At 45.4% G+C, this 21,239-nt stretch overlaps 1 protein-coding gene across 1 annotated transcript in view; it reads right to left on the bottom strand.

Annotated features, from left to right (window-relative positions):
• The window catches only part of LOC144508454 (tumor necrosis factor receptor superfamily member 5-like), a 36,601-nt gene extending 15,780 nt beyond the window's left edge, over positions 1 to 20,821 (bottom strand). The window contains exon 1 of the mRNA XM_078236383.1: positions 20,532 to 20,821. Within this exon, the coding sequence (XP_078092509.1) occupies positions 20,532 to 20,579 (48 nt within the window). The 5' untranslated portion in view covers positions 20,580 to 20,821. The remainder of the gene's footprint in view (positions 1 to 20,531) is intronic.
• Between the last annotated feature and the right edge of the window lie 418 nt (positions 20,822 to 21,239).

Genomic DNA, 21,239 nt, shown 5'->3' with positions numbered 1-21,239 from the left:
TCCATATTGCTGCGGGTCTGGAGTCATGTGTAGGCCAGATCAGGCAAGGATGGCAGATTCCCTTCAGTAGACCAGATGGACTTTTACAACAATCAATGGTCACCATTACTGAGACCAGATTTTATTAATTGAATTTAAATTCCACCAGCTGCCATGGTAGGTTTTGAATCTGTGGCCCCAGAGCAGTAGCCTGGCCCTCTGGATTACTAACTGAGTGACATTACCACAACACACCTCACATTTTAATTAAATTGAACAAATATTAAATTGGCAAGGAAAGAAGATCTAACTTTCATCCAAGACATACATAATTTCAGCTCCTTGAATGGGTATGATTTACAGTCATGGGAATTAGACACCTCCCTAAGCTTCTCCATTTCTCTACCTCTCTCCCCTCCTTCAAAATCCTCTTTGAAACCTGTCTTAATGTCTCCTTCATTCTGACTCCACTGCTATTGGGATGTTTCACCTAGTTAAAGGTACTATCTAATGCAAGCTGTTGTTGTTGGCATGACTTAGAGGTAAAACTTTGCTAACTCCCCTTCTTTTCCAGAACATATCCAACTGTGACTCCTTCTCCTCCTGCCCTGCTGATGTGCAGTTATACCTACAATGACTTTCCTTAATTCGCCAGCTTCGCCTCACCCAATATTCTCTTACTCCCCTTTCCCTTGAAAACCCCAATCCTTGAGCATCATTCTGTCTTAATAGGGTTGTTGGCCAAAGCTGACAGCACAGCTGATATCATCCTCTCCCAAGGTCAGCGTTAGCTCACTCTCTAGTGGGTAAAGCAGAGCCCCTGACTGATTCTGTGCCCTCCTATACCACCTATGCCAATACCCGAGACCAACTGGTTGAGATGACCAAACTCAGCCCAGAATAGTGACGCACCATTTTGTTGACAATTAAAAGGTACATGCCCTGTTCCAAAACATTGACTGTGTCACCATGAATAATTGGACTCCCCTTGCTTGACCAGCAATTTTCAAAAAATAAAGTGGAATCACTTTTGTTCAAAAACCTTTAACTTCAGGATACCAAAAAGTTTCCAAAATGCAAATGATTGACAGGGAAACAATAATTCCCTGGTGACTGAAAAATCCCAAATACATTTCAGTCTCAACACTAAATGCTAGCTTGTTAATTGAGACGACAAAGATCACTGAGCACAGCTTTCTGCATGCTTGGTCATCTTTAGAAATTCAAGTGGAATTTCCCAGCTTTTCCCCTTTAAATTGGTCCCAAGTTGTCATTTCTCTGGATTTTGTTGCCTCGATGAGAGTGTGAGTGGGAAAGGAAGGATGGGGTTTATGCTTGTCCAGTTGGAATACTTGATGCATTCAAATCCTTCTCCATTTACTAATCTCATTGCTCTGACTCTGAACGCTGTGCTGTCTGTCTGTACATCCCCGGGTGTTTGTCTCCCCGCAGGCAATTTTAGGTTAAAATTAACTGTCATGATTGATTAAAATTAACTGCCAAGTGAGATAGAAACTGCCACGTTAGGTTGAAATTACGCCCATTGTCTCTTTATAAAATTCTCCTGAGAACCTCGGGCCAGTGGTTTTAGCTGGGGGAAGGGTAATTATGAGGCTATTAGGAGAGAATTAGGAAACATAGGTTGGACTAGGAGATTACAGGGACTGGGAACGTCCGACATGTGGAGTTTTTTCAAGGAGCAGCTACTGCGAGTCTGTGATAGGTATGTCCCTGTCAGGCAAGGAGGAATTGGTAGGGCTAGGGAACCGTGGTGCACCAAAAAAGTTTCTTTGTTGGTTAAAAAGAAAAAGGAGGCTTATGTTCGGATGAGACGTGAGCACTCGGGTAGTGCACTAGAAAGCTTTAGATTGGCTAAGAGGGAGTTGAAGAGCGAGCTTAGAAGGGCTAAAAGGGGACATGAGAAGACTTTGGCGGATAGGGTTAAAGAGAATCCTAAGGCGTTCTATAGGTATGTCAAGAACAGAAGGTTGGTTAGGGCAAGTTTAGGGCCAGTTATAGATGGCAGAGGGAAGTTATGTGTGGAACCGGAGGAGATTGGTGAAGCATTGAACCAATATTTCTCTTCGGTGTTCACGCAAGGGGACATGAATATAGCTGAGGAGGACACTGGGTTGCAAGGGAGTAGAATAGACAGTATTACAGTTGATAAGGAGGATGTGCAGGATATTCTGGAGGGTCTGAAAATAGATAAATCCCCTGGTCCGGATGGGATTTATCCAAGGATTCTCTGGGAGGCAAGAGAAGTGATTGCAGAGCCTCTGGCTCTGATCTTCAGGTCGTCGTTGGCCTCTGGTATAGTACCAGAAGATTGGAGGTTAGCGAATGTTGTCCCATTGTTTAAGAAGGGGAACAGAGACTTCCCCGGGAATTATAGACCGGTGAGTCTCACTTCTGTTGTCGGCAAGATGTTGGAAAAAATTATAAGGGATAGGATTTATAGTTATTTGGAGAGTAATGAATTGATAGGTGATAGTCAGCATGGTTTTGTGGCAGGTAGGTCGTGCCTTACTAACCTTATTGAGTTTTTTGAGAAAGTGACCAAGGAGGTGGATGGGGGCAAGGCAGTGGACGTGGTATATATGGATTTTAGTAAGGCGTTTGATAAGGTTCACCATGGTAGGCTTCTGCAGAAAATGCAGATGTATGGGATTGGGGGTGATCTAGGAAATTGGATCAGGAATTGGCTAGCGGATAGGAAACAGAGGGTGGTGGTTGATAGTAAATATTCATCATGGAGTGCGGTTACAAGTGGTGTACCTCAGGGATCTGTTTTGGGGCCACTGCTGTTTGTAATATTTATTAATGATCTGGATGAGGGTATAGTTGGGTGGATTAGCAAATTTGCTGATGACACCAAAGTCGGTGGTGTGGTAGACAGTGAGGAAGGGTGTCGTAGTCTGCAGGAAGACTTAGACAGGTTGCAAAGTTGGGCCGAGAGGTGGCGGATGGAGTTTAATGCGGAGAAGTGTGAGGTAATTCACTTTGGTAGGAATAACAGATGTGTTGAGTATAGGGCTAACGGGAGGACTTTGAATAGTGTGGAGGAGCAGAGGGATCTAGGTGTATGTGTGCATAGATCCCTGAAAGTTGGGAATCAAGTAGATAAGGTTGTTAAGAAGGCATATGGTGTCTTGGCGTTTATTGGTAGGGGGATTGAATTTAGGAGTCGTAGCGTTATGTTGCAACTGTACACAACTCTGGTGCGGCCGCACTTGGAGTACTGTGTGCAGTTCTGGTCCCCACATTACAGGAAGGATGTGGAGGCTTTGGAGAGGGTGCAGAGGAGGTTTACCAGGATGTTGCCTGGTATGGAGGGGAGATCCTATGAGGAGAGGCTGAGGGATTTGGGATTGTTTTCGCTGGAAAGGCGGCGGCTAAGAGGGGATCTTATTGAAACATATAAGATGATTAGAGGTTTAGATAGGGTGGATAGTGATAGCCTTTTTCCTCTGATGGAAAAATCCAGCACGAGGGGGCATGGCTTTAAATTGAGGGGGGGTAGTTATAGAACCGATGTCAGGGGTAGGTTCTTTACCCAGAGGGTGGTGAGGGATTGGAATGCCCTGCCAGCATCAGTAGTAAATGCGCCTAGTTTGGGGGCGTTTAAGAGATCCGTAGATAGGTTCATGGACGAAAAGAAATTGGTTTAGGTTGGAGGGTCACAGTTTTTTTTTAACTGGTCGGTGCAACATCGTGGGCCGAAGGGCCTGTTCTGCGCTGTAATGTTCTATGTTCTATGTTCTATGTTCTAACATAGATTCTTTCTTGGATGTGATCTACAAACATATGAAATAGGAGCAGGAGTAGGCCATTCGGCCCCTTGTGTCATTTGATAAGATCGCGGCTGATCTATTTGAGTTTCAAATTCTACATTCCCAGCTACCCCCGATAACCTTTGATTCTCTGGTGTTTTACTGCCCTCCCATACTATGCCCTGTGACTGAAGTTTGGATGTGAGCCGGACATTGAATGGGACATCAGAATTTGTCCAGAAGGAGTCCCCCGTCAATCTTTGCATGTATGCACTTTCCATCAATTATCACTGGATAGTAGGCATGCACTTTGCCCGATGTTCCTCTTCCCAGCCCCAGTGCATTGAGATCAACTGTACCCTTCTACTACTGCCTGATCAGCACCAACAAAACTAGATAAGGAAGCTGCCAATATTCATCTAGTGCACAGGGCTCAGATCTACGATAGATACTATTGTTACTACCTGACCATGGGGAAGTGCATTAATGGCCGGTTAGAATTATGGAATCATACAGCCAAGATATCATAGCCCCACTTCTGTTCTCTTTCCCCAATGTCCTACCATTCTTTTTCCCTTTTTAGCTCTCTGTCTGAATCACTCTGGGGAAGTTATTCCCTGACAGGCGGCGATTTCCAGATCATAACAAGTCACTAAAATACATTTTATTATTGACAACCAATGCCTTCTTTTTGGTCAAACACACACTGCCATCAAGATATTGGCCAAAAAAGACCCCAGCTGGTGCTGAATTAGGGAACTTAAGGCGGGGCCACAATCGAATGAGGGAGAACAATAAAATTGTCCATATCTGTTTCATTTAGAGTGGGCACCTGATGGTGACATCCATCATAAAAATACTCAGCATTCCTTCCTGCATGCCAACCTCTGCTCCCGAGTGAGCAGATCACCGCATGATGTGGCATTGGAAGTGATGGCCTGGATTTGACGCTCCGGTTCCTGAACTGAGACTTTGAACACGCAACCTTCTGACCCTGACCACACCCAACATGTGATAACTGCTGGAGCCTATGGCAGCAGGCCATGAGGGGAGAGCAGGCACAAACAATAAAAATCTTGCCACAAATTAAAAAGTAAACATATTCCTAAGTATTTCAAATAAGTGATAAGAAGAGATTTCCACACAGAATTTCACTCTTTAGTTACTATTCATTTTAAAAGAGGAATTTTAAAATAAAGTTTATTTTGATCTTTTATTGCTGAAATGTATCTGTTACGATTCTTGCAGTTAGTCAACATTTTTCTCAGTATTATCGCTCAGTGTAAACACTGTGGTCATTGTATTCTAAGGAAGCTGAAATCCACTGGAAAAATGTTGCTCCACTCTCTACTACAACTGATTGTTTACACCAGTGAAAGATTCCTCAATGGGTTACAACTAGGCAAAGGTAAATATGAGCTTCCTTGTGTATTTATAATAGTGATTTTCAACGTCTAACTCCGGAGGGATTTTGCTATTATCTGTGATGCGCGATTAAATCACTCGGGAGGCTAGATTGTACCCGGGAAATAAAGGCTTTTATTACTAACAAGAATGGAGCACACTATATACAATACAATCCCAGACTATAGGGTCACCAGGCAGTGCAGTGACCTTTATACTCCTCCAGGTAGGCGGAGCCAACTGGAGTGTACCACAGAACAATATCAACAGGTAGAACAGCCCAACCCTAACCCCAACAGTGACAACAGTAACATATCTACAAATACCCATAGTGCTGACCATCTATGGTTCAGTACTCATAGTGGTAACCAACTATGGTTCACCACAATCTGTATTAAGTAAAGTCCAGTTGAGCAACTGACAAATTCTAGCTTTAGTTTAAATGTCAAGTTTCTGAATCAGTGATTTGCTTTACATATTACATAATTGAGTCAGGACATGGAGTAGGAGTGGCAATTATTAAAGGGCTAGTTCGTCCTTTTGGAGGAGAAGAAAAAAATAGTTTTAGGGTGTCTCAGTATGGTTTTTTGAGCCCATAGCACAGAAACTGACCCTAACCTCAAACCATTTGGTACTCATGGTACAGGTGGTTCTGCTGAGAAATTCTCTACACAGCACTCAATCAGTACTGCAAGTTCAGGAGTGGGACAAGCTTCAGTACAGGAGTAAAACTTTAGTCCATGACATTCTGACCCAGAGATAAGACTGTTTAGATTTTGTTCATAGAAAGACCCACAAAACAGCATTGCAACTTGTGATTAATCGAATGATTTGATTTATTGGCACATGTATTGGGATACAGTGAAAGGTATTGTTTCTTGCACCCAAACAGACAAAACGTACTGTTCATAGAGTACATAGGGGAGAAGGAAAGGAGAAGGTGTAGAATATAGTGTTACAATCATAGCAAATCAACTGAATATGAGGTAACTCCATTCAAAAGTCTGATGGCAGCAGGGAAGAAGCTGTTCTTGAGTGAGTTGGTACATGATCTCAGACTTTTGTATCTTTCTCCCGATGGAAGAAAGTGGAAGAGAGTATGTCTGGGGTGCATGAGGTCCTTGATTATGTTGGCTGCTTTTCTGAGGCAGCAGGAAGTGTAGACAGAGTCAATGGATGGGAGGTTGGTTTGCGTGATGGACTGGGCTTCGTTTATGACTCTTTGTAGTTTCTTGCAGTCTTGGGCAGAGCAGGGGCCATACCAAGCCATGATACATCTGGAAAGAATGCTTTCTATGATGCATCTGTAAAAATTGATGAGAGTCGTAGCAGACATGCCAAATTTCCTTTGTCTTCTGAGAAAGTAGAGGCACTGGTGGGCATTCTTAACTATAGTGTCAGTGTGGAGGGACCAGGACAGGTTGTTGGTGATCTGGACACCTACAAAGTTGAAGCTCTCGACCATTTCTGCTTCACTCCATTGATGAAGATAGGGGCATGTCCTTGACTATGCTCCCTGAAGTCGATAACTATCTCCTTCATTTTGTTGACATTGAGGGTGAGATTATTGTCGTCACACCAGTTCACCAGATTCTCTATCTCTTTCCTGTACTCTGTCTTGGCATTGTTTGAGATAGAACATAGAACAGTACAGCACAGAACAGGCCCTTCGGCCCACGATGTTGTGCCAAGCTTTATCTGAAACCAAGATCAAGCTATCCCACTCCCTATCATCCTGGTGTGCTCCATGTGCCTATTCAATAACCGCTTAAATGTTCCTAAAGTGTCTGACTCCACTATCACTGCAGGCAGTCCATTCCACACCCCAACCACTCTCTGCGTAAAGAACCTACCTCTGATATCCTTCCTATATCTCCCACCATAAACCCTATAGTTATGCCCCCTTGTAATAGCTCCATCCACCCGAGGAAATAGTCTTTGAATGTTCACTCTATCTATCCCCTTCATCATTTTATAAACCTCTATTAAGTCTCCCCTCAGCCTCCTCCGCTCCAGAGAGAACAGCCCTAGCTCCCTCAACCTTTCCTCATAAGACCTACCCTCCAAACCAGGCAGCATCCTGTTAAATCTCCTCTGCACTCTTTCCAGCGCTTCCACATCCTTCTTATAGTGAGGTGACCAGAACTGCACACAATATTCCAAATGTGGTCTCACCAAGGTCCTGTACAGTTGCAGCATAACCCCACAGCTCTTAAACTCCAACCCCCTGTTAATAAAAGCTAACACACTATAGGCCTTCTTCACAGCTCTATCCACTTGAGTGGCAACCTTTAGAGATCTGTGGATATGGACCCCAAGATCTCTCTGTTCCTCCACAGTCTTCAGAACCCTACCTTTGACCCTGTAATCCACATTTAAATTAGTCCTACCAAAATGAATCACCTCACATTTATCAGGGTTAAACTCCATTTGCCATTTTTCAGCCCAGCTTTGCATCCTATCTATGTCTCTTTGCAGCCTACAACAGCCCTCCACCTCATCAATCTTGGTGTCATCAGCAAATTTACTGATCCACCCTTCAGCCCCCTCCTCCAAGTCATTAATAAAAATCACAAATAGCAGAGGACCAAAGCACTGATCCCTGTGGCACTCCGCTAGCAACCTGCCTCCAATCCGAAAATTTTCCATCTACCACCACCCTCTGTCTTCGATCAGACAGCCAGTTACCTATCCAATCGGCCAACTTTCCCTCTATCCCACACCTCCTCACTTTCATCATAAGCCAACCATGGGGGACCTTATCAAACGCCTTACTAAAATCCATGTATATGACATCAACTGCCCTACCTTCATCAACACACTTAGTTACCTCCTCAAAAAATTCTATCAAATTTGTGAGGCACGACTTGCCCTTCACGAATCTGTGCTGACTATCCCGGATTAATCCGCATCTTTCTAAATGGTCGTAAATCCCATCCCTAAGGACCTTTTCCATCAATTTACCAACCACCGAAGTAAGACTGACCGGTCTATAATTACCAGGGTCATTTCTATTCCCTTTCTTAAACAGAGGAACAACATTCGCCATTCTCCAGTCCTCTGGCACCATCCCCGTGGACAGTGAGGACCCAAAGATCAAAGCCAAAGGCTCTGCAATCTCATCCCTTGCCTCCCAAAGAATCCTAGGATATATTTCATCAGGCCCAGGGGACTTATCGACCTTCAGTTTATTCAAAAGTGCCAGGACATCCTCCCTCCGAACATCTATTTCCTTCAGCCTATTAGCCTGTAACACCTTCTCTTCCTCAAAAACATGGCCCCTCTCCTTGGTGAACACTGAAGAAAAGTATTCATTCATCACCTCTCCTATCTCTACTGACTCCATACACAAGTTCTCACTACTGTCCTTGACCGGCCCTAACCTCACCCTGGTCATTCTTTTATTCCTCACATAAGAGTAAAAAGCCTTAGGGTTTTCCTTGATCCGACCTGCCAAGGACTTCTCATGTCCCCTCCTAGCTCTCCTAAGCCCCTTTTTCAGCTCGTTCCTTGCTAACTTGTAACCCTCAATCGAGCCATCTGAACCTTGTTTCCTCATCCCTACATAAGCTTCCCTCTTCCTTTTCACAAGACATTCCAGCTCTTTCGTGAACCATGGTTCCCTCACTCGGCCATTTCCTCCCTGCCTGACAGGGACATACCTATCAAGGACACCCAGTATTTGTTCCTTGAAAAAGATCCGACCCAGCAAACTTGAAAATGAAGTTGGAGGGGAATTTGGCCACAGAGTAATAGGTGTATAAGAAGTATAGTAGGGAACTGAGGACACAGCCTTGTGGGGCAGCAGTGCTGAGGATAATCGTGGAGTGTTGCTGCCTATCCTTACTGATTGCGGGTTAGGAAGTCTAGGATTCAGTCACAGAGGGTGGAGCTGAGCCCTCAGCCACAGAGTTTGGAATGGGTTTTGTTGGGATAATGGGATGGTATTTTTGGCGGTAGTAGAAGGAAAGGGAGAGTTCAATACTCTTCTCCCAATGGTGCCGTGGGATTTTTAACATACACCTGAATCAGGGCCTTGGTTAAACATTTCTTCAGGTACTGCAGCATTCCATCAGAGGCCGTTTTGATTATAAACTCTAACTCATGCTGAATGGGCTTAAATTCACAAACCTCTGACCCAAATTTAAACAAAATGACAATTGAATTCAAAACTTCTGTAGTGAACTTTCAAGGGAATGCTCAAGACATGAAATCCACTCATGAATTCCTGGATTTTTTTATTCCTACACACAGTGCAAAATTAAATATAATGGTGGGCATTTGAGTGTGGGAGAGAGACAGGCAGAGAGAAGGATAACTCTAACATTCAGATTTGAACACAGCACAATTTAATTTTTTTTTAACTTTCTGTGCTGATTCTATTTGTACTGAGGAATGGAACTCTTACCAGTTAAGTCACTCAGTATCAGCATCAAACATTCCCAGATCAGGCACAGAATAAAGATCTTTCTGAACAACATTCCTCAGTCCCAGTCTCAGTGTCCCTTAATGTACCAGGTGGAATATTTGCATTTCTCCGAATTTGATTGATAGACAATGCATAAGCTGCATCAAGACAGTCCAAACTCATTTACATCAGATCCCTGTAGCCACAAGCACTTCCCTCCCAGCCCTGTGGGCAAATGGTGGATGGTTTCTGAGGCCCCCTGCTGTGCGGCTGCTAGATTACATGCACTTTTTTTTATTGTTTCATGGGATGTGGGCATCCCTGGCAACACCGGCATTTGTTGCCCATCCCTAATTGCCCCTTGAACTGAGTGGCTTGCTGGGCCATTTCAGAGGGCAGTTAAGAGTCAACCCCATTGCTGTGGGTCTGGAGTCACATGTGAGCCAGACCAGGTAAGGATGGCAGGTTTTCTTCCCCAATTGACTTTAGTGAACCAGATGGGTTTTTACAACAATCCTTCCTACTTTTTTTAATTGAATTCAAATTTAACATCTGCTCTGGTGGAATTTGAACCCAGCTCCCCAGAGCATTAACCTTGGTCTCTGGATTACTAGTCCAGTGACTATATCACTATGCCACCGCTTCCCCATGCCTACGCTCCAAAATCTGCAGAAGTGCATGTGGGCCTTCAACCCATGTGACCAACACACTCAGCACAAAATTAAATATAATTGTGGGCATTTGAGTTTTAGAGAGATTTCAGATTTGAACACAGCACAATATAATTTTTTTGAATTCTCTGTGTTGATTCTATTTGTACTGAGGAATGGAACTCTTACCAGTTAAGTCACCCAGTATCGGCATCAAACACTCCCAGATCATGCACAGAATAAAGATCCTTCCATACTGCTGAACAACATTCCTCAGTCCCAGTCTCAGTGTCCCTTAATGTATCAGATGGAATATTTGCATTTCCAAGATCGGAAAGTACACCGCACTCCCTAAACAACTGTTGATACTATAAACACAACAATTGACATGTTCAAAATAACATAAGCTGTTCAAATGCAGGTGAATGGATTCTTGTGGCATGGTGTATGCTGATGCCACCATTAATTGGACAAAATCTTCATACAGGTTTGCTCAGCTATGCTTTGACTGACAATGGTTTGGAAATGCTCTGGCTGTCTGCTTCTGTCAGATACAAAATCCCACGTTTGTTTTCATCCTTGTTTGAAACACAGAATTTTGGTTCACACAAAAGACAAAGCAAAAAAAGAAAGTCGCAGTGAAGTAGAGTGTGATGTGGCTGTGTTTCTACTTTGTACTGTATCTGGTCTGCTAGGGGTTTTCCATGTGAAAACTCCCCTGCATCCTGTGGTTGTATCATTAACTGACATCTGGTTCTCCTTCCCCAGCTACCACCACCACCCCGCTGCGGTGAGTAAACCACCAGAACACACCCAACAAATGTTATTCTTTGACTGTTACCATCATTTATGCTCAATACAGTCATAACAATCTATGTACAGCTTGTAAAGAACGAATTGTTGTCTGAACATTTCTTGTGCTGGCTTTTACTCCCCTTTCCTAACCCTTGCTTCTCTCTGGCAATGTTCAGAACACCTGCAATAACCTTGTCATCGATGCCAATCATCTTTCAGTATCTCATTCAAGTCATTGTTATTCAGTGAATCCAGAAAATGAATGGGGGCCGGATCTTCAGCTATGAAGACCATTCGAAGCTCAGCCCAGTCCTGTCCTCACACAACTCTTTGATTTTCCACTTATGTAAATGATTTGGAAATAGCCACATTAGTTATGATATGGAAGTTGTGCCAAATTAAGCATTAGGAAGAATGCAGGAGATTGCAGGAGGTCATAGACCATTTAGAGCAGAGGTCACAGAGGTGGCAGAGGATGTGAAATGCAGAAACCTGTGAAGTAGTCTACATGAAGAAAAAGAACAGTGGGAGGATGTACATTCTAAAGATTCTTAAAGAAACAGAGACTTGGGTGAATGGATACATAGATCTTTGAAGGTGGCAGAGAGAATTCTAGGTTCTATATGTAGGTAGATCTTGGCACCTTGTTATAGGGAGGATATTAAACCATAAAAAGGGTGCAGTAAAGACCCATTGGATTGACATTGGGAATGAATGGATACAATCATAAAGAAAGACTCAAAAATTGGAGCCTATAACAATGCAAGGGAGCAGATTATTAAGATAAGAGTTTTCAAATGATGAAAGGTCTCGACAGGGTGCGATCTTCAGGCTATCCACTATCCTAATCATCTACTTTCTCTCCATCACTGTGGACAGTGGCTACAGTGTATTATCTACACGACGCACTGCAGCAACCCACCAAAACTTCATCGAGAAACATAATATAACAGGATACTAGTAAATTGCTTGTGAGATTTTCCATGGTTAGTTGATGAATATAGGTTTTATGTTCAAGATGGTGACTGAGTTGGGAGAAGGAAGAAATAAATTCTCTCTGCAGCACCACTGGTGGCCATGGATTATATTAAATCTTTGCTGCCTGGACAGGAGGGATACTGGGAAGATCACTTTTTACTGTCCGTCCCTAGTTGCTCTGAGTAGAACCTTCTTGAACTGTTGAATTCTCTGTGGTGATGGAGCCTGCAACTGCATGGCAAAATTGAAGGGCAAATGTTAACATATGCAATATATATTTGCAACAAAAAAATGTCAGAAAAATGTTTCCCAAAATCAGAACTATAGCAAGTAAAGTTTGGGGGCACAAAATGGATAGTCTTTGCAAGAATTTTACTGACACTTAGATGGGAAATGTAGGTGGGGAAATGGGATTAGGAACAGATAGCGTCAATTAAGGAACTAACATTAGCACAACTACAAATGGGAAAATGGACTCCAACAGTGCTGTGACATTCTGGGTTTTTTGCAAATCATTGTGTTTATTTAAAAGCAAGGTGTTTTTTCTTAAGCAGAATCACTTTATAAATTCCTAAACTGTTGTTTGCTATACAAACACTTTGTGTTCTTGCAGGCTTACAGAAAGAAAATCTTGCCTTTATACTGCGCCCTTCATAATCACTCACCATCTCAAAGCAATTAAATACCTTTCTGAAGTGTGGTCCCTGTTGCAATGTAGGAAACATGGCCACCAATTTGCACACTGCAAGATCCCACAAATAGCAATGTGACAATGACCAACTAATCTGTTTTCTTGTAGTGTTGATTGAGACAGAAATATTGAACAGGTCAATGGGGATAATTCCCATGCTCTTCTTTGAAATAGTGCCGTGGGATCTTTTAGGTGGCAGACTAGGCCTCGGTTTAACATCCGGGGGGGGGGGGGGGGGGGGGGGGGTTGGAGGAGGAGTGGATTATCCCCCCTAAAGAGGCTTTACTATTTGATTGTAGATAGCAATGAGAACAATTGAATCACATTACTATTCTTGCTGACCACACCACCTGGATATGTATAACTTTGGAAGTCATCCAACCACGTCACTTTCACTGAACGCATCTATAACAGTTTCCCTTACAACTTGACTTATTGTCTCTTTCAGACCAACTCCTCAGTTTCCCGCTCCTCAGCAGCTTGACATCAACTGGGTAGCACATCGTGTCTCGGCACCAACATTAATTGTTGGTCCAGTAATGCCTCGATTTTTAATTTCTCATCCTGGTTTTGAAATCTCTCCAGGGCTTCACCCTCCCTATTGTTATAGGCCTCCTCCAGCCCTATAACTCTATGATTCTGTGCTCCTTCAACCTGTACTTTCCATGTACACATACAAAGTACAGATTTAACTGCTGGTGGAGCAGTTAATTCTTGATTTTAACTGCTCCACCATTGACAACTGTGCCTTCAACCATCCAGATCCAAAGCTCTGGAATTCCTTCCAGAAACCTTCTATCTTTCTACCTCTCTCTCCTCCATTAAGACATTCATTAACACCTATGTCTTTAACCAAGCTATTTGTCACCTGTCCTAATGTCTTTGGTCCTCAGTGTCAGGATTTGTTCGATCCTACTCATGTGAAACACCTTAGGGGTTTTTAACTGTGCTGTAGGTGCCATATAAATGTAAGTTGTTGTTGCATTGTGGCAGCTGTCTCTCCTCCCCGACTTTGAAAAAATCCAAATATTGCTATCTCTATGTTTAATCATTTAATGTTATAATACTTGGCAAATCGAATACAAATATATGGCGATAGCAAGGTCTGTTTTAAACGGCGCATTTTAATGCTGGAATTCTACCACCCTGAGGGGCGGCAATGGAAATGTCCATTGACCTCAGACGGGATTTTCCAGTCTTGGGTTGAATGAGGCCGTAAAATCCCACCAATTATGAGATAACCCCAGAAGTCTTGTTAAACTCTAACTACTGGGGAAGGGAGTACATGGGGAAGGGGTGGTTTATTTTCAAAAGTCCCTTTGTCACAGACAAACAAAACTACTGTGCTTCTAATAGAACAGTGCGGCTGTGGCAGATACTGGTTAGCTGCAGTATTAAAGGGAATTCCCTAGAAATCCCATTACGCTGCATATTGTGTAACAGTTTCATCAAACTCCAGGCCGTACGCATTTTGACTTGCGGTATAGGACCATGAAAAGGAGGTGGATTTCCTCCAATCTTAGCAGAACATTGAATTCCTATCACCTCGACAGAAATATTAAAAATTAGCTGAAATTGGATTATCAATGAATGAGCATCACCAATTTGTGTGCCAGCCTTGACTCAGTGGTAGCACTCTCGCCTCTGAGTGAGAAGATCGTGGGTCAATCCTGACATGATTTAGGGAGGTTGACAGCTGCTGAAATGACATATTAAACTGAGGCCCTGTCTGCTTTCTCAGGTGACATCAAGGATCTCATGGCCCTATTCAAAGAGATGAGGATTTTTCCTAGTTTCTGGATCAACTTTCATCCCTCAGTCTGTCTGTACTCAAATGAAGCGGAGCTGGCGGTATAACTACTTTTCCTGACTTAAATCAGTGAAAAGAAATGTCTTGTTTTGTTTTAGTTTTTAAAATATGCCTTTTGGAATCAGCCTTGTATTTATCACACATTCTGCCTTCTCTCTAGCAAGTACCACTCTGTAAATGTCTGTGGAAACAATATCATCTACACCCACAGAACTGTCAGTTGCATTCCTAGATCCTTCTCACTTCTCACAGCTGAAGTGCTCATTGTATTGTAGGCACTGCCAAAAGAAATTAGCATTTAAACAATTCGAGCACAAACGTTTTAGCACATACGTCATCAATCACCTGTGGCATGCATATGGTGAGTTGCTCTACAGAGACTCGATGGGCCAAATCTTTGGCCTTTGATAGGTGTGCACTTGAAATGCTGGGCAGATTAGGGGCAAAGTTTTTCCATCCCAACCGCCACAGGAATCGTAGCAAGCAGGGGTGGACCATGCAAAAGTCTGAGCTTGGGCAGGATTTTCCGGTCTTGGGATGAGGGCGGTTGGAAAAACCCACCCTAAGTGTTTGAAGGTTTGGGCACTTTTTTCAATGCCTTGACCTCATTTTCCTGACAAAGTCTCTTAATGTCCTCCTGAATAAACCTTCTCCATTTTTGTCGATCGCAAGACATGGCCTCTCATAGGTTTGAGCTGTTCAGCAATGCTTTGAGGATATCCCTAAAGGACATCCACTGTCTTAAAGAACAAAACAAAGAACAAAGAAAATTACAGCGCAGGAACAGGCCCTCCAAGCCTGCACCGACCATGCTGCCCAACTTAACTAAAACTCCCTACCCTTCCGGGGACCATATCCCACTATTCCCATCTCATTCATGTACTTGTCAAAACATCCCTTAAAAGTTACTACCATATCCACTTCCACTACCTCCCCCGGCAACGGGTTCCAGGCACCCACCACTCTCTGTGTAAAATATCTGCCTCGTACATCACGTTTAAACCTTGCCCCTCGCACCTTAAACCTATGCCCCCTAGTAATTGACTCTTCCACCCTAGGAAAAAGCTTCTGACTATCCACTCTGTCCATACCTCTCATAATCTTGTAGACTTCTATTAGGTCTCCCCTCAACCTCTGTCGCTCCAGTGAGAACAAACCAAGTTTCTCCAACCTCTCCTCATAGCTAATGCCCTCCATACCAGGCAACATCCTGGTAAATCTTTTCTGTACCCTCTCCAAAGCCTCCACATCCTTCTGGTAGTGTGGCGACCAGAATTGAACACTATATTCCAAGTGCGGCCTAACTAAGGTTCTATAAAGCTGCAGCATGACTTGCCAATTTTTAAACTCAATACCCCGGCCGATGAAGGCAAGCATGCCGTATGCCTTCTTGACTACCTGCTCCACCTGCATTGCCACTTTCAGTGACCTGTGTACCTATACACCCAGATCCCTTTGCCTATCAATACTCCTAAGGGTTCTGCCATTTACTGTATTTCCTATATGTATTAGACCTTCCAAAATGCATTACCTCACATTTGTCCGGATTAAACTCCATCTGCCATCTCTCCGCCCAAGTCTCCAACTGATTTATATCCTGCTGTATCCTCTGATGGTCCTCATAGCTATCTGCAAATCCACCAACCTTTGTGTTGTCTGCAAACTTACTAATCAATCCAGTTACATTTTCCTCCAAATCATTTATATATATTACAAACAGCAAAGGTCCCAGCACTGATCCCTGAGGAACACCACTTGTCACAGCCCTCCATTCAGAAACGCACCCTTCCACTGCTACCCTCTGTCTTCTTTGACCGAGCCAGTTTTGTATCCACCTTGCCAGCTCACCTCTGATCCCATGCGACTTCACCTTCTGTACCAGTCTGCCATGAGGGACTTTGTCAAATGCCTTACTGAAGACCATGTAGACAACATCCACTACCCTACCCTCATCAATCATCTTCGTCACTTCCTCGAAAAACTCGATCAAGTTCGTGAGACACGACCTCCCCTTCACAAAACCATGTTGCCTCTCACTAATACGTCCACTTATTTCTAAGTGGGAATAAATCCTGTCTCGAAGAATCCTCTCCAATAATTTCCCTACCACTGATGTAAGGCTCACCAGCCTGTAATTACCTGGATTATTCTTGTTACCCTTCTTAAACAAAGGAACAACATTGGGTATTCTCCAATCCTCTGGGACCTCCCCTGCAACCAGTGAGGATACAAAGATTTCTCTCAAGGCCCCAGCAATTTCCTCCCTTGCCTCTCTCAGTATTCTGGGGTATAGCCCATCAGGCCCTGGAGTCTTCATGACTGATAGAATGTGAATCGGAGAGTCTGGTGTAAGCTACACAAATGACATGTCCTGCCCAATGGAGTAGGTTTTGAGTGATTAGTACCTCCATGCTGGGCATGCTGTCTTAGGAGAGGTCGGTGCTGTTGGACCACCTTTCCTGTCACCGTATTGAGAGGATCTTGTTGAGGCACCATTGTCATTGTAAGATCTGAAATTCTTAGTAGATTTGATGCTAAATGTATTCAACAAAACAGATTGGTGAACTACATAGCCAAGTCTTCACATATAAATCAGAGGATGTAGTGGTCAAACCTTATAATACTCAAGACAGACTGCTTCTTGAACATTACATTCATTCCCAATTATCAAAAACAAGGGAGACATCGAATCTCATGTTGTAGGAAGAGTGATGAGCCTGAATCCTAATATCAAGAGTTAAACCATGAGAAACTTAGACTTTTTAGCCTAGATTCTTCAGTTTGAGAGTTCATGAATACAAACTAGCAACTTAACTCTGTAACTGGAAATCATATGCTGGTATTCCACAGTGTAGTTTACAACTCCATTGTGTTTTCATGGAATCATATCATAACATGGTTACAGCACATATCCAATTTCCTTTTGAAACTCACCACTGAATCTACCTCCACCAAGTTCTCAGGCAGTTCATTCCAGATATTAATCTCTCATTGTGTAAAACATTTTTTCCTTATATTGCCTCTAATTCTTTTACCAATCACCTACAATCTGTGTCCTACAATTCTCCATTCTTGCACCATGTGAACAATTTCTCCCAATATACACTGCTCGGACCTCATGATTTCAAACACCTTGTTCATTTTCCATTGATATCATAGAAACCCTAGAGTGCAGAAAGAGGCCATTTGGCCCATCGAGTCTGCACTGACCACAATCCCACCCAGGCCCTACCCCCATATCCCAACATATTTACCCACTAATCCCTCTAACCTACGCATCTCAGGACACTAAGGGGCAATTTTATCATGGCCAATGAACCTAACCCGCACATCTTTGGACTATGGGAGGAAACCGGAGCACCCGGAGGAAACCCACGCAGACACGAGGAGAATGTGCAAACTCCACACAGACAGTGACCCAAGCCGGGAATCGAACCCAGGTCCCTGGAGCTGTGAAGCAGCAGTGCTAACCACTGTGCTACCGTGCCGCCCCTTGTACACACTAATGAAAAAGCCTTTCACAATCACAGACATCTCGAAGCACCTTGCAGGCAATGAACGTCTCTTCAAGTGTATTTTCTGTTGTAAAGTAGGAAATCCAGCAGCCAATTTGTGCGCAGCAAACTCCCATAAACAGTAATGTGATAATGACCAGATAATCTGTTTTTGTGATGTGATTGAGGGAGAAATATTGGCCAGATCACCAGGGGGAAAACTCGCTGTTTTTCTTTGAACTGGTACCTTAAGATCATTGATGTCAACCTGGGAGGACAAACAGGGCTCCAGTTTAATGTGTATCCAAAAGACAGCACTTCCAACAATCCATAGTCTCTCAGTACCATACAAGAGTGCTCGAGTCCTGGAGTGAGACTTAAACCCACAACCATATGACTCAGAGATGAGAGTGCTACCAACTGAACCATCACTCACACATATTAATAGCCACAAAGTTTATCACCTCTCTGAGAAAAATAACATCATATTCCCTTGCCTACACTCACATGATATACATTTTGAATTTGCTTTACATTAGCTGATTAGTATTACCATACGTTTAGGTACCCACTTTCAACAGATAGATGGGCAATTCAGTGGCTCCTCCCACTTTATATTTACTTCATCTCATTTTATCAACATGTAGCTTCTATTCAATTTCCCTTTGTGCACCTTATCTCCTTTCTCCTCGCCTCCATGTGATATCGAGTTCCATATTCTCACCACATTAAACCACGCTGCTTGAGACTTTCACAATAGTTTCATTACTGATTGACATTTGGAAGCAGTAACTAATAATCGTCCATGAGTGATGTTCAGGGGAGTAAGTAGCCTCACAACATCAAGTTAAAGTCCAACAGGTCTATTTGGTAGCACGAGCCTCCGGAGCGCCGCTCCTTCATCAGATGAGTGATGTTCAGGAGAGACTATGCCTACGCCCCCTCTCCTCCCCTCCCCTCCCCTCCCCCACTCTCCTCCCCCACTCTCCTCCCCTCTCCTCACCAGTCTCCCCCTCTCCTCACCACTCTCCTCCCTATCTCCACTCCCTCCTCTTCCCCCCCTCCCCTCTCCCCTTCTCTCCCTCCCCCCTCTTCCACCCCCTCCCCTCCCCCCCTTCTCCCCCCTCCTCCCTCCTCCGCCCCCTCCTCCTCCCTCGCCCCCCTCGCCCCCCCTCCTCACCCCCTCGCTCCCCCCTCCTCCCCCCTCCTCCTCCTCCCTCGCTCCCCCCTCACCCCCCTCGCCCCCCCTCGCCCCCCCCTCCTCCCCCCTACCTTCCTATACCTCGCCCCCCCCTCTCCCCCCCTCGCCCCCCCTCCTCCCCACCCCTCCTCCCCCCCCCCTCGCCCCCCCTCCTCGCCCCCCTCGCCCCCCCTCCTCCCCCCCCTCCGCCCCCCCCCTCCGCCCCCCCCTCCTCCCCCCCCTCCTCCCCCCCCCTCGCCCCCCCTCCTCGCCCCCCCTCCTCGCCCCCCTCCTCCCCCCCCCTCCCCTCGCCCCCCCTCCTCCCCCCCCCTCGCCCCCCCCTTCCCCCCCCCTCGCCCCCCTCTTCCTCCCCCCTCGCCCCCCCCTTCCTCCCCCCTCGCCCCCCCCTTCCTCCCCCCTCGCCCCCCTTCCTCCCCCCTCGCCCCCCCCCTTCCTCCCCCCTCGCTCCCCCTCCTCGCCCCCCCTCGCCCCCCTCCTCCCCCCCCCGCCCCCCTCCTCCTCCCCCCCCTCGCCCCCCCTCCTCGCCCCCCCCTTCCTCCCCCCTCGCCCCCCCCTTCCTCCCCCCTCGCCCCCCCCTTCCTCCCCCCTCGCCCCCCCCTTCCTCCCCCCTCGCCCCCCCTTCCTCCCCCCTCCCTCCCCCCCCCCTTCCTCCCCCCTCGCCTCCCCTTCCTCCCCCCTCGCCCCCCTCCTCCACCCTCGCCCCCCCTTCCTCCACCCTCGCCCCCCCTCCTCCACCCTCGCCCCCCCCTCCTCCACCCTCGCCCCCCCCTCCTCCACCCTCGCCCCCCCTCCCTCCCCCTCCCTCCCCCCCTCCCTCCCCTCCCTCCCCTCTCCCCTCTCCTCCCCTCCCTCCCCTCTCCCTCCCCTCTCCCCCCTCCCCTCTCCTCCCCCTCCCCTCTCCTCCCTCCCCTCTCCCCTCTCCTCCCCTCCCTCCCCTCTCCCTCCCCTCCCTCCCTCCCCTCTCCCTCCCCTCTCCCCTCCCCTCCCTCCCCTCTCCCCCTCCTCCCTCCCCTCTCCCCCTCCTCCCTCCCCCTCCTCCCTCCCCTCTCCCCCTCCTCCCTCCCCTCTCCCCCTCCTCCCTCCCCTCTCCCCCTCCTCCCTCCCCGGAGACCCAAAAAATACAGGTAAAACTCACCATTAAACACAGAGAAAATGCCAGTTCAGCTGCCCTGCCACCCAATCATTCGCTGCCAACCCAACAACCCTCCTCTGCCTTCCTTGTACTTGCTTACAATATGTAGAAAGAAATTAGAATTCTTGTCTTAAAAATACCTTTTTAAAGGGAGACTACGTAAGGCCATTTTAAAAGATCTCTCAGTATTTGAACTCTGGCCTCACAGAAACTTACCTGAGACAGACATAAGACACAACAGACCAGGAGACCTGGGCTCAGCATTTTGTCCACAGCTTGCGCTAAACTCCCCTCCTTTTATTCTTCCGAATGATTTTCCCGATCCCGAGTGGCTTGGTTTTTTTTTCTATAAAAATGAACAACCAATTCCTTGTCCACAGCGATAGCTTTCTTTTATTGCAAATACTATGCGATTGAAGTGGAGAATTTATATACTGAGCCTTTCTCCCCTCCCCTTTCGCGGTATTTTCCGAGGGGATTTCCAGTTGCTGTCCCATCTCATCAGAGCTTGACTGTTCAGCTTCTCTGTGCTTGGGTGAGTGGCTATTGTCAGTCCCGTTATTCCCATCAAATTACATCACCTACTTCTTAAAATTCAGAAGTTAAATTCCGATTATATAAAATCATTCATTCGTTCACACTTGAATTGAAACTCATGAAACTGACGGCGTCCGATTTCGGACACAATAATCAATTTCACAAAACAAAAGTTCCTGTTTTGGTTCCTTTTTCTTTCGAATGGTTAAAATGAATGAAAAACCTTATTTTTCTTTCACAGAATCGTGCAAAGGGAGTTATTCCCCTGGTGATTTGGCCAATATTTCTCCCTAAATCGACATCACAGAAACAGATTATCTGGTCACTATCACATTGCTGTTTATGGGAGCTTGCTGTGCACAAATTGACTGGTAGTCATGTCGATAT

The sequence above is a fragment of the Mustelus asterias genome, chromosome 20 (genome assembly GCF_964213995.1).
Source record: "Mustelus asterias chromosome 20, sMusAst1.hap1.1, whole genome shotgun sequence".
NCBI lineage: Eukaryota > Metazoa > Chordata > Chondrichthyes > Carcharhiniformes > Triakidae > Mustelus > Mustelus asterias.
Note: the sequence above shows the minus strand (reverse complement) of the source record. Positions and strands in the feature narration are given on the sequence as shown.